Genomic DNA, 13,933 nt, shown 5'->3' with positions numbered 1-13,933 from the left:
ACTTCTGTAGATTTTTGAATGGACGAGTTAATGGACATTATGAATGCTCACAGTAGAACCACCATGTTTGCACCCCGACTGTAGGAGTTATATTGCAGACTTCTACCAGTCTCATATCTGTGACGAGGACTAACATGCTGGTTGGACTGACAGAGCCAATAACAGGGCTGCCCTGCTGTTTGAGGGTGTAAAGATCAGTGCTGACATTCTGTCATGTGGCTCCGCTGTTATTCCGTTCCCAGCAAAGAAGCTCTACTCTCTGGTCCCTCGAGGAATGTTTCACTAACTCTGGATATTTATGGTGATGAATTCATGTTAATGAACAAGGTTGGTGTGAAGGTTAATCTGAAATCCCAGTAGGAGTGTGTTTTGAGGCCGGAAGATTTCAAGGAGAGCTTCAGGAAAGTGTGTGTGTGTGTGTGTGTGTGTGTGTGTGTGTGTGTGTGTGTGTGTGTGTGTGTGTGTGTGTGTGTGTTTCAAAAAGACAGCAAAAAAAGAAAAGCTTCACCTTCAGTCAGGGTGGATGTGACTGCAGCCTTCAGCCTGCGGCTGCTGTCATCTGATGTTTGGACTCTTGTGGGTCGGCAAAGGTGGAGAAGTCACTGCTCTGCCGATCCAGACTGCTATTACAAATACAAAAACTCCATAATCCCCAATGTGGGGATTGGAGTAGTTCACACTGTGTATCAGGTCAGGTCAGTCTGATGCAGTGAGGGGAGGCGTGTCCTGTAAATCATTGTAACGGCAGTCAGAACAAAGAGATTCACCTATAGACCTCCAGGACGAGATGCCAAATTCACCAGGTAGAGTATGAAAACTGTTATCAATGATCAGCTTTCTTTCTCACAGCGTGAGCATGACTGAGCAGCTTTGCTGGTTTTTCTAGGATTTTAGACGACGAATGTTTTTGAAATCTTCTTTAAATTCATTCATTGTAGTTTAACTTATGTCTTCACCTATTTAATGATTACTTGAATAGCGTTTGTATTTAGCCCGTGTGTGTGTGTGTGTGTGTGTGCGTGTGCGTGTGCGTGTGCGTGTGCGTGTGCGTGTGCGTGTGCGTGTGCGTGTGTGTCAATAAATAAAATGTGATTAGTTCATTGATCAGTTGACAAGTTGTTGTTGTTGGGTGTTTGTTTGTTTGTTGCTTGGTTAGTTGTTTTTTGGGGGCTATTCGTTGTCTGGTCGGTCGGTCGGTCGGTCGGTCGGTCGGTCGGTCGGTCGGTCGGTCGGTCGGTCGGTTGGTTTTTTGGTTGTTTTAATTAAGCTGAACTAGAATGACCATGTGAACATGTCAACGGACTGTTTCAGTGAAGATAAGAATTCACCTTGAGTACATTTTCGTACTTTACCCACATTCATTTAGAACATTTTATATAAGTCAAGAATGTGAGTCTCCGGACCAAACTGGAGGCAGAGGTTGACCAAATGTCCCTTTTAATACATTTTTTGAAATGTTTGTAAAAGTACAGCAGTTCTTCCCCTCAGTATACACTGTCACATCTTTTCTGAAAGCTGTGGTGAACATCAACGTTTTAAACAATTTGCAGATGACTCTGTTGCGTCTTTCAACACTTGTGGAATTGGGAAGTCGACTGTATATTCCACTCGTCCACACAGCAAACCCGAAGGGTCGCAAGCAGCAGCTGCAGGACACCAACCAGCAACAAGCAGCTCTTTCAATGAACTGTGACAAGGTGTTGTTCGTCCCCCTCCTTCCCTCCCTCCCTCTGTCTTCTGTCTTCCGGGAACACTAATAGGCTTCATACAGAGTAATGTGACCAACTGAATCATCCTCGCCTGGAGCTGGACGCCAGTGATCGGAGGAGCAAGAGAGCGCCACGCTCAGCCCGGGCTCCCAAACCAACAAAAACCTCTCTGGGGGCGACGCTTTGTTACCCTTCTACTCTGCCCTGGGATTTTAAATCTCCAAGGACCTACTGGCACTCCACTTGCCCTTGGCCCCTCTTTTTTTTTTTCCCCCCCCTGCTTGGTTTATTTCAGTCCAGTCCAGCTATTAGGTGAAAAGGTCAGAGTGGCCCCCGTGCTCAGACGTGATTGCAGCTCGAGGTGAGTACAATCTCAAGTATAGTGGTGCGTAGCGGTGATCAGCTGGGATCCGATCACTGCTAGGAAAGCAGAGACAGAAGAAGCTGACTCAGTGATAATACCAAACACCGTTTGTCAGATGACTTCAATTAAACCGCCTCTGTCGGTTTCCATAATTACAATAACTGCACTTATTCTACCAGCTGAAATGGACACGTGCGACAGAGTCAGAATAAAAGAGGTGAACAGCTGCAGACATAATTAAAGTTCTCTGCATCCCTCCGAGCTGCCCCAAAAAAAAAAGTTGTACTTTAAACACTTGATTAGTTCACCCTTTTTAAACAGAGACGTTCCAATGAGATAAGCAAGGGAGAACTGGCCAGGGCAGGAGCCAGTGGAAAATCTCAATTTCAGACGCAGGCACAGCACAGAATTAGATGACGAGGCATTATCATGACATGACTCCAGTAAAGTCTAAATACTCTGCAGCCTGCAGGGGACCTCATGCTGCTCGCAGATTTTCCACTAAGTCCTGTTTGTTTGCATCATCGTACACCAGAGCTACTCACAGAAAGGAACACCTGCCTCATCTTGTTTGTTGTGTACGATCAGTCATTTCTACGCCGTTCCAAAGCAAATCTGAGGTTTGGTGTCACAAATATGTGATGTACACAGAAAAAAAGACAACTTTTCTCTTGCTTGAATCAATTGTACTGAACTGATGGAATTTACTGAAACGTGCGGATAAAATAGTCGATTGTACTCACATACCCACCATAAATTATTGCAAGAGTGCCTCGTATATTCCAGCTGTCATCAGAAAGAACAATAAACAAATAATTGACATTATGGCAGGCCTGTAAACGTCTTGGTGAGGATAAAAGATTATCTTTTGAGGCTCAGTGTATTTGCTCTGTTGGTAAATTCAGCAATAAGCCTGAAATATGTGTAATGTGTTATGCTGGTTATAGTATGATAGTTTTCCTGGTGGACTTTTATAATGAAACTTAGTGGAAAAAGTGTTGCTGCTTCCATTTTGAGAAAGTTTTGTCCCGAAGGAGCAGCAGAATCCACAAACCAGGCGGTTTTTCATGGAGAGACCTTGCTCTCCCTCATAGAATCACCCAGTGATGAGGGATCACTGTGGGCACAAGCGTCAAACCACTCGATTCAGTAGAAAATGTACATTTGTTGACTCTGTGTGTGGGTCAGTTCTTAGCTTTCACTCCATCATGGGATTATCCACTTTTGGCATGACTCAGGCCTTTGTCACATCGTCTGCGGGACGAGTGTCAAACATGCTGCCTGCGGGCCAAAAAGGAGAAAATATTACTGCGAGGAAACGATTAGAGTTTTTAATCAAAATAACCACATTGTCGTTCACAAAATTCAATAATAAATCTAAAAGTAGCAGGGTTTTTTTTTATGTACTGCAGTGTAAAAAATATATTTCTTAAATCACAATTAACAGTTAAAATATTCTTAGAAATTCTAACTTGAAAAATGTAAAGAATCAAACAGCAAAAACCAGGTTATTGGCCTCTTATACAGTTTTTTTTATAACCAACCCTTACCTCAGCGTCCAGAACCTGTATCACAATACAGTCTCGATCGGAGGCTTTTTTTTTTTTTTTTTCATCTCACGGGGTCGAATATTCTTCTCCAGACTCTATTAATGAACAGTGATTTGGGCCTCGTTTAAAAGTTTAATTTTAGCTTCTTTTTTTTTTTTTTTTTTAAAGAAAAGTTTGGTATTTTTCCATGCCAATGATTTAAAAACTACGTCCGCTTACAAGCATACAGCAGTAACAACCGATAGCAATGTAGTTTTCATGTTAAACCACTAGTGGGCACTGTTGGTTGTTTTTGCCAAATAAACCACATGGCTGAAGAGAACAATACACATTAATTATTAACAATCGCGAGTACACGAACATTCGTATGGATAGACGACAAGGTTGGCTTGCTATTACGGTCCCTCTAGAACTACTACGTCCCAGGAGAATATGAACTGGGGGTCATGACACTCTGCCGCCATTGTTGTTATCGTCCATCTACTCACTCATGTGCAAAAGAGCTATTTACGACGGCCGTGATGCATACTGCGCAGTAGCAGGGTCTCAGAAAAGTGTAGTTTTTCCCCGTTTACGCAGAGACGGAGACTCACTTGGAGTGTTTTCAAAAAAGCTCCACCTTGGGAGCCGTTTTCAAAAAGTCCAAACACTGAAAGTTTGTGTAAACCGGTATTTACTGAGGTTGTTCTTTAACCACGTAAACATTTTATGTAACTGTGAAACGTCTAAGAAGTTAAGCACAGTGTCACTGTTAACTGCACACTGCACCCGGTTCGCATGAGGAGTATTTCAATGGCTTAGCAGCTGTTTAATTATTTTAAAAAGTGTTCATGTGTGATGAAGTAATTGTCAGTTAATTTGTTAGATGTTTTCAGGATGTAGTTTATGACAAAAATGTGGATTTCTTAATATATTTGTAAATGGGTTGGCTGGCCCATGAGATCAAAGAGTATGTGTCCACTGAACAGAAATGAGATTTACACCTCTGGTCGATGGTAATACCATCACGCATCCTCGTTCAATAGGACACTGGCTTTGACGTAAATGAGAGTCGTTCCAAAGAACACAAGATACTAAACTCATTCAAGAGATTATTTACCAGACTCACGTTTGCAGGATCGTTTCCCAAATCCAAACAACAAGAGCACGTTTCCTCGGCTACAACCGGAGCAAACATACAGTAACACACGTTCTGAGTTTTCAGTTTCCGGCCTGAACGGTCACACATGAAGCTGATGGCGATACCCTCGCCGGGTTTTCAAGTTCTGGTGCTGCAGTGGGTGAAGTGGTGACTGGCTGACCCAGTGATGACGGGCAGGCTGACGTCCTGAGCAGTAAGGACTCGGCCCAGCACGTGGTTCTCATGTGACAACCGTGATGAATGTTATCATGCTGCTGTTTCCTCCAGCCTCGGCACAAAGACCGGACCTTTAACCGAATTAGCCACACATTCACCCTGCACACTCATCACCGCCACGTCAGGTTATTGGAAAGCAGCCGTGAAACACAATGTGGTCGCAGATCATCACAAAAAAAAAAAAAATGTAATTCGACGAGCACAATTATGATTTAATAATAATGTGGCTACTTGCATACATTGTGTTGGTTTTAGTTTTTTTAAGTGTGTGCATCAAAAGTTCCCAGTATCTGCATGAAGAGAAGCTGCAGGTGCTGAACAAATGCATGGGCTCAATGATGGCAAATGTATATTGTAATTGGCAAGCAAGGCAAGTGGAGAGCCACGCAGTGCAGTAAGTTTAACGCTCCCCGCAGATGAAAGACGCATTCCTACTCAGCGTGTCGCTGTGTTCCTCAGACAGATTCCCAGCTGGGACCCGCTCTAATCTCCTGGCAACAATATTGACATAGAAATAGAAACTCTGGAGAGGACAGGACTCTAGCTGTCTGCCTGTCCGCGACTGCCTGCACATACATCTGCCAAATTAGACACATGGGGATTCTGTAGATACAGCTTAGTTTACAGTTTCGAAGTCTCACATTGAGTTAAAAGCGACCAGGTCGATGAGTGAAAGGCGCAACAGTAAGACTGCCACTTTTGTTTATTTGGAGTGACTTTGATTACTAAACAGTAAAACAATCAAAACTATAGCAGGAATCAATATATTTCATTATCTAGAGGACTGATGTGGTCAAACATGTTCATTATGCTTCGTTTGTTCCCTCGTTTTCATGGACAAACAGAGATAACGGAGCTAACCCATAAACAACACTGAGGATACACACACACACTTACATGGTAGAGAAAGGCTGTCGGTGAGGCTGAGGTTTTTAAATACAGTCGCCAGCATCTTTCAGAGTGTCGGTGGATTAAAGCTTGTCAGAAATATCATAGGGGAAGCTACATTAGCATAAACACAGTTTTACTCATCGGTCTCAATGAAAAGTTCAAAACTCAAAGTTTTTCCAAACCATCCTTCATCAAATGTTCGTGTTTTTTTTCATGTGTGATTCATAACATTGATGACGTCTTGCTGAAACGAATTCTGAGCAGATTGAATCAGGCTAGTTTGATGTTAGCTGTAGCCCTTAGCCTTTTAAATCTGGCAACTATGTTTAGCTCCTTTGTTTTTTCAACAAACAAAATGTGATTATATTTAAGATTTCGCTGACCAAGAGTTTGATTTATGCATCGATTCAGTTCACTATGCCTTTTGTTTGTCGAAAAGTATTTTTGCTCTTTTCTTTTCAGGCAAGTAGATTCTTACAACATACCTTTGACTTATTTCAATTGGGTTCCTCCGAATTTGTGAGAAAAATCACCCGACGTGTATTTTTATCATCTGATAAAAGGACACGTCGAAGGTACGTTGTAAACACCTACTTGCATAAAAACAACAATGCAAAAAAAAAAATCTGTGTCATCTCTTCTGGAACCAGACATTTGCTATTCTTTGTTGCTGTCTTTTTCTATCACCTGTATTCCACTTTGAGTTACATTTGTTTTCTTCAGGATGCTATATGAATAAACACTGATGGGGTTTGTTGACTTTAACTGATAACATATTGTTGTTAGTTTTCGAACATACAGATTCATTTCCATTTTATTCATATGCATGTCATATTTAAATAGGATCACTAAATAGTTGCATTAATCAATAACATCGAGTCCAATGCATGGGTAGGGCAGAATTTAGTACACCAGAATACTAATATGTTGGCAGTAAAATTATGGCAAAAGAATGATAGGTTGAGCTTTTCTGTGTACGGGTGCTTTCTGAGTTTCTTCCTACAATCCAAAGACGTGCAGATTTAGGGAATTACTGACTGGAATCGTGGGAATAAGTGATGATCATTGTCTGAGGTCTGTGTTAGTGTTGTGGGGGAACTAATGGGCTCTGCAGGATGAAGGGCTCTGGAGCTTGTTACAGTGTTGATTGGATGGATGGATTTCAAATGCTTTTGATGTTGCTCATGTATAATCAATAACAGCCTATAACATCTTCCTGGTGTCTGTTAAAATCTGATTTCAGGATCATCCTCACCTTCAACCATGACGACCAAATCCAACAGCAGCGTTCTGGGCGGCAAGGCCTCCTCCTCTCCTCTCTTGTCGTCTCCACCTCGCCAGCGCCTGGTCACCAAAGACGGACACTGTACGCTGCGCCCCCCTCTGTGCCCACCAGGCTCCTGGCGCAGGGCCTCAGGAAGGGCCTGGCTTCTGGCCCTGCAGGACCTGTGGGGGCTGCTGGTGGGTCTGCGCTGGAGATGGGTCCTCTTGGCCTTCTGTGTGTCCTTCCTGGCTCACTGGCTGCTGTTTGCCTGCCTGTGGTACTTGCTTGCCCATCTCAACGGGGACTTGGCCGTGCAGGATCACGACGCCCCCCCACAGGGGCACGTGGTCTGCGTCAAATACATAACAAGCTTCACCGCCGCCTTCTCCTTCTCCCTGGAGACGCAGCTGACCATCGGCTATGGCACCATGTTCCCCAGTGGAGACTGTCCCAGCGCCATAGCACTGCTGGCGGTGCAGATGCTGCTGGGGCTCATGTTGGAAGCATTCATAACAGGTACTACCGCAAAGGTTGAAATCAGAACTTAGACGAGAGATGAAAAAGGAATTATTTATTAGATATTTGTTTGACTGTTTCATCCCTTTCTGACAGTCTTCCAACCACATTAGTTGTGTTAACTTTCACCAAAAAAGCCCAGCTAATACCCTGAACACTATACCACACAGAGGAAAAGGAAGGTTAAATACGCGATGACAGGCGGTTTGCTCCGTCTGATTTTGATGCCAACAATCTTCATGAAGCACTGAAACATTTAGGGAGCAGGAAACGGTGACTCATTCAAAGCTTCTGTTAAAGATAAATTGTGCCATCTACTGGAAAGATCTTGGTATTGCATCCTTTGTGATGGATGAAGTGAGAAGGCGCTGGGTGAATTATAGTATTCGCAGTTAAAAATGTTAATGCATCACATTTTCCACTGATTAACAAGGCACTTTACATTGTTAGTCACATTCAACCATACCAATGAAGGAAACTGCCAGGGAAGTTGCTCAAACCACCCAGTGTTCAGTGTCTTGATCAGCAATACTTCAAAATATGGATGGATCGGGGATCAAACCTGCAACTGTACCAACCGAGCCACGAGATAATATTCTTTATCATTTGTTATCAAAACTAAAAGTAGAAAAGTAAATAACTTTTACACAAGTGTTGTATTTAGGTAGAATTTTGTAAAGTTTTATTGTGGATAGTTTCTTTTAACTGGAGTATCTAGACAAAGTAGACTATTTTTGGTTCATCCCCCAATAAGATGACATTGTCATATATATATATATAGACAAGATAGTAATTCAACAACCGTCTTAGTACTCATTCTTTACAGCTACAAAAAGCTGACCTTTGTGGTTTTGTGCAGACAAACCTTCAGTACTTCCACTGATTGGTTTTATAAGGTGCAGAGATGAGAATCTTAAGCATTGTCTATTTCAAAAAACCCTGGAAACCACAAAAAAACACCAAATCATGAACTTAAATTAATTCCAAAGTCCTTTTCATCGTCCGAACGCCAGCCAGTCATGTTGACTTGCACAACTGTTTTTCCCGAGAAGCAGATTTACTGCATGAAATCAAAAACTGAGGCTTTACATATAAAAGCTCCTCATTTCGTTGTACTAAAGTCTCACTGTCTTACCCTTCAGGGGCCTTCGTGGCCAAGATTGCGCGTCCCCAGAAGCGAGCAGGAGCCATCCAGTTCAGCCCCCAGGCGTTGGTGGGGCATCACGAGGGCCAGAAGTGCCTCATGCTTCGAGCCGCCAACCTGCTGCACCGACCCCTGGTGGACGTGAGGGTGAGCGCTGTGCTCTACGAGGAGCAGGAAGGCCAGGCTCTGCACCAGACCTCTTTGGACTTCAACTTGGACCACCTGGGTCAGCAACCTTGCCCCTTCTTCATTTTCCCACTCACTTTTTACCACCCCTTGGACCGCCGGAGCCCCCTCTATCCAGCTCTTTGCGAGGGCACATCCAACCATTTCGAGCTGGTGGTCTTCCTGTCGGCCCTGCAGGAGGGTACTGGTGACTCGTGCCAGAAGAGGACCTCCTACCTGCGCCAGGAAATCCAGTTTGACCGTCGCTTTGTGCCCGCCTTGGGGCTGGATGCTCGGGGGAGGTACATGGTGAGCACCCACCACTTTGACACAGCTCACTCCAAGGAGCCTTTGAACAAGGACTGTGTGGTGCAGATCAATGGTGACGGCAGTGACAGGATGGAGTAAGGAAGCTGGAGGGGAGGGGTCTCATAGAGGGAAATTTCTGATGCAAGCAGATGTTTTTTTTTATTAGGACGTATTTCATTGAGTTTGCTAAATCTACATTAATGTCTGAAAATTTCAAATTGAAGTGTAAATCAAAGGTACAGTTCTGGTACTGCTGTGGACTTCAGTCCTCATTGTAAGGTAAACCGAGTTTGCTGGAGTAATGTGTCGAAACTGTGGAACTCCTGTCAGAGAAAATAGAGTTGAGTGGGAATAATAAGGTTTTCTAATTACAAAGCGAGTGCGGCATACATAGTTCAAATCAGGTTTCCAGTTCTGATTGAGACGTTTCATCCGTCATTGTCCCTGTTGTGTTGGTTGGAATACCCAACAAGCAAATGGTGTGAACATTATCCAGTTTCTCAAGACTCAAGGGGACTCAAGGGGTCACCTACACTGGTCTTGGATGGTCTGTCTTCATGTTTTAGTCCTCTCCCTGCTAAAAGACAACTAAATCCAATGATTATGTATCACCAAACTGCTTAAGAAAACAAATTAAGGAACCCTCCATTGTGGTCAGAGGTGTTAAAGCAGGTGGAGACTTTAAACATGCAGGACAGGGGTCCTGCAGAACAAGGATCTCTCCAGAACCAGGGCCTCTCCAGAACCAGGGCCAAAGACCCCTGCTCTAAGTCAAGGATGATGATTATGGTTCAGGCGACAAAAAATACTGTTATCTACCAGATGGTCTGATTTATGGCAAAATTGTATGGAATATGTGTGTGATATTGTAATTACAGAACATTTTAATGTAGTTAAATGACTTTTCCAAAAAAGTTCTATTATTATTGTATTACGTTTTGGAAATTGGAATGGAAAAGGGGGGTCTGGAACTCCTTCATATGTTTAAAAAAAACTGTAGTATTCAGCCTCCAACTGTGTTCAGCATCACCAAATTAGCTAACTTCACTGAACCACTGGATTTATAAACCCGGGGTGAGTTTTTTAGACGTGAGGGGACTGATTTATCTGTTTTCTAACTGGACACGTAATCAGCAAGTTTAACTGAGAGGATTGAGAATGCTGCTAAAGGAAATGAAAAGTCTGCTGTCATCTGTATTTTTAATTTTTTTTATTTGAATGAGACATTCACGCTGCTGATCAGCGAGTTCTTAACTGTTAATGTCAGAGAACTGAAGGATTCATCAACACGAGCCGACAATCACAGCAGGCGAGAGAAAAAAGAAAAGAAAAAAAGCCTCCTGGAACAAACATCCATGTAACATTAGACTGACCGACTTGATTTACGCCTCGGTAGCTGATAGGTCGATGATACTGACTGCTGATTGATCTGTAGACTTAGTTGTGAGAATAAATCAGCTGAAATCATTGCACAAAGCACAAATTCATGTATGACGCTCAGTTTCTCCAATGATAAATGTGTGTAGATGTAGAAAAGGACACTAGGAGGAGTAGTGAATGTGTGTTTGCATTTGGACTTTTTTCCCTTTAAAGGCTTGTGATATAGGGAGAATCGCTAAATCATCTATATCAATGGTTCCCAACACCTTTGCTGTTTTCTTTTGGCAGAGCAGACCCAACAAACTCTGATTTCCTGAAACATTACAGTGAAGCCAAGCACACACTCTAATGAGCACCAGTCTCGGAACCACTGATCTTTATGGTTTAGGAGAAAATCATGTAGCAACTTCAGACATGTGTGAGGAAAATGTCCCACAAGCTGTGATTTGTGACGGACAAGGTCTCAGCATATCTCACATGCGTCAGTGCCGTTGTACAGTGTACATTACATGAAATAAATATTTTCGAAACAAAAGAAATGTGAAGTGACGTTATTACGTTTGTGGTTGGCACAGTGAGACCCGGTGTGTGTCCCCCACCCCTACAAAAAAAATTACTTAAGAAGAAGCTAAAATTGTCTTTTACTTCTAAATTACACCACAAAAGAAACATAGAATGATGTAATTTCATGAATCTTGTTTAATTGCAGCCATTCTAAGCTGATGACAAAACACTAAACTCTTCAAAGGGATTTCCCTTTTCTTTACGGTTATACTGAATATGAATATATAAAGATCTATAGCGATTAACCTAGTTAGGCATTCTTAACATTTTTTGCTGTTTAAGTTGAACCACTCACCAACCAATGTAAAATTTTAACCATTTTTGACAGCTCAGTCTAGTAGTTTCAACCACTTTCACTTTTCTTTTTTTTTTTTTCTGGAAACCATTTTTAGCGATTTTATCTGTTTCAGCTAATTTACCTTTGAGCCCTTTGGAGGTTGGTATGCAAATAAAGTAAACAGATACAAACCCTTTTTTACAGTTAACATTCTGAATGCTGCAAGGAGCCCCGAGCAGGGGTGAGGAATCCCGGTCCTGGAGGGCCACAGTCCTGCATGTTTTCAATGCTGTTCTTCTCCAACATGCCTGATTTTAATGAATGCATCATGGTGAAGTTCTGCAAAAAGTCTGCAGACAAGCCAATGGTTATTATCAGCTGTGTCGACGTGAGGAAACACTGAAACCATGCAGGATTGCGGCCCAGCATTGCCCACCCCACTTCCAAAAGTAGAATATCAGTGTCCATAAAGTAAATAAAAAAAATAACCAAGTAATAAGAACTCTTCGTCAATATCGGTTTTATTTATCCTTTATTGCAATCAAGTTAAACATTTCCATTCCAACAGGGAGTAGAACAACACGATATCTTTACAAGTGCCCAAAAATATATTTCACTGACTTTTTATATTTGGCAACTTATAAGTCTCTAATAAAACAAATAACAATATAGACTATTTTATTCATGAAAAAATACATATTCCATTTTCACAACAATAACTGGAGAAGGTATGTGATGCATACAGTAGTTTGTTATCCGACAACAAGATCATGCTACAACTTAAAATCCATTAATTCAGACAAGATGGGGAAAAAAAAAAAGAAAACTACCAGAAACACAAACTGAGCCTCTCGGTAAACAAAGCTTGGATCAGAGTTTCTTTGCCTTCTCAGACCCGTGAGTCGATTTCAGGTTCCTCAGAAGAGAATTCAGTGATTTCGTCAATTGAATGTTCGATTTTATTTATAAGATGTCGAATGCAAATAAAGGCGAACAAACTCCGACCCAAGCCGCACTCGAGGTCAGAACAGAGCAGATTCTGGACATGAACGTCAACCTTACATGTATTTAATAAGCTTAAAACATTTTACAAATGTGCAGCACATTTCTTCCAACGGTTAGTAACACTGCACACTAACAAAAAAATTAATGTAAAAAACATGTAAGTGTGAGAACATTTCATTCTCGACTTCTGGCTCAATCGACGACTGACTGTGGTCCGCTGGTACTTTACAGGAATTATAATAATTGTGCGGGAGTAGAACATTTTAAACATTTTAAAAGAAAGAAACACTTTCTCTTACTCTCATCAGGCTTAGAATAAAGGAGGAAGTGGAAAGCATGGCTGTCCAAGATTCAAAACCTAGTAGGGACACTTTAAAGCGTCTCAAAGACGACCAACGTTACAGCTGAATGAAGTCAAATCATGTGGATCACCAACGAGTAGCTGGGTGAAATAGTCATCGTTTGTGTTGGAGTTTGTTTTTCAGACAATATTTTCGATGTAAAAGACTAAATGAGTCAATACGCAGTTGTGTCAGACCTCAGAATCGTCATTACTGGACGCAATTTGGTGGCAATTCACGCGCCTTTCCTCAATATTTCATGCAGTACGCCAATTAATACCAATGACAACGCTCCAGTGTCCTGCAACAGGAACCAAGAGATCGTGTTGTCAAACCTCAGTGCATGTCGGCACCAGGAGCAGAGGTCCACTGTGACTTCCTGTCAGAGTAGAGGCCTTAGTGGAGCTTCAACTCTTTTATGGAGCAGTACAACTAAAGTTTGCTCAAAGTTAAATAGGATTCAATTGGTTGCAGATTCACACCAACCACCAGTACAAGCACCAGACTGCGGTTATCTAAAGGAGTACAGATGCTGCTCGGAACGTTTTTACAGACTACAAAGCCACGCGAGTGGTTTCCCCCGCTTCCAGTCTTCATTCTAAGCCAAACACATCCTCATTGTCGCTGAACAAAATACTTTAGACCGACAGTGATTCTCTGATAGAAGAAAAAGAATCGTGCTTGTCCCAGTCCCACCTCGGTGCTCATGCTAACCTCCCGTTAGAAACACCTGTCCCACGTTCCCAGTTAATGAGACTTGATTCTTGGAACACACTGTGCTTTTTGTTAGATGCTCTGCGGAACAGCTGGTGGAGATTCCTGAGAACACATCATGGAGGAATGTGCATGTGTCTCGTGTCTCTGACGCTGGACGTGAAGTGAGAGTGGACAGCTGGACAGGAGCCGACGTTTGGACGCTCACTGGAGCATCAGACCGACACAGCAAAGTTTGCAGCGATCTTACGAGTGGTCCAAATGCCGCATGCGTCTGCACTCGAACGGAAATCTGAGCCTGGGAATTATCCTGACGTGAACTTGTTTAAGAAGCAGAGTTGAGCGAGTCCACAATGTTTAATGTGTCCTAGCAGAGCTTTGTC

At 42.5% G+C, this 13,933-nt stretch overlaps 1 protein-coding gene across 1 annotated transcript; it reads left to right on the top strand.

Moving 5' to 3' along the window:
- Window positions 1-7,134: 7,134 nt before the first annotated feature.
- kcnj13 (potassium inwardly rectifying channel subfamily J member 13) lies at window positions 7,135-9,368 on the top strand (the record flags this gene model as incomplete). The annotated part of the gene is made up of 2 exons (XM_080459975.1): window positions 7,135-7,651; window positions 8,794-9,368. The coding sequence occupies 2 exons, from the start codon at window positions 7,135-7,137 to the stop codon at window positions 9,366-9,368; spliced, it is 1,092 nt and encodes a 363-aa protein (XP_080316101.1).
- Between the last annotated feature and the right edge of the window lie 4,565 nt (window positions 9,369-13,933).

Source organism: Lipophrys pholis, assembly GCF_963383615.2.
Source record: "Lipophrys pholis genome assembly, chromosome: 3".
NCBI classification, from domain to species: domain Eukaryota; kingdom Metazoa; phylum Chordata; class Actinopteri; order Blenniiformes; family Blenniidae; genus Lipophrys; species Lipophrys pholis.
Note: the sequence above shows the minus strand (reverse complement) of the source record. Positions and strands in the feature narration are given on the sequence as shown.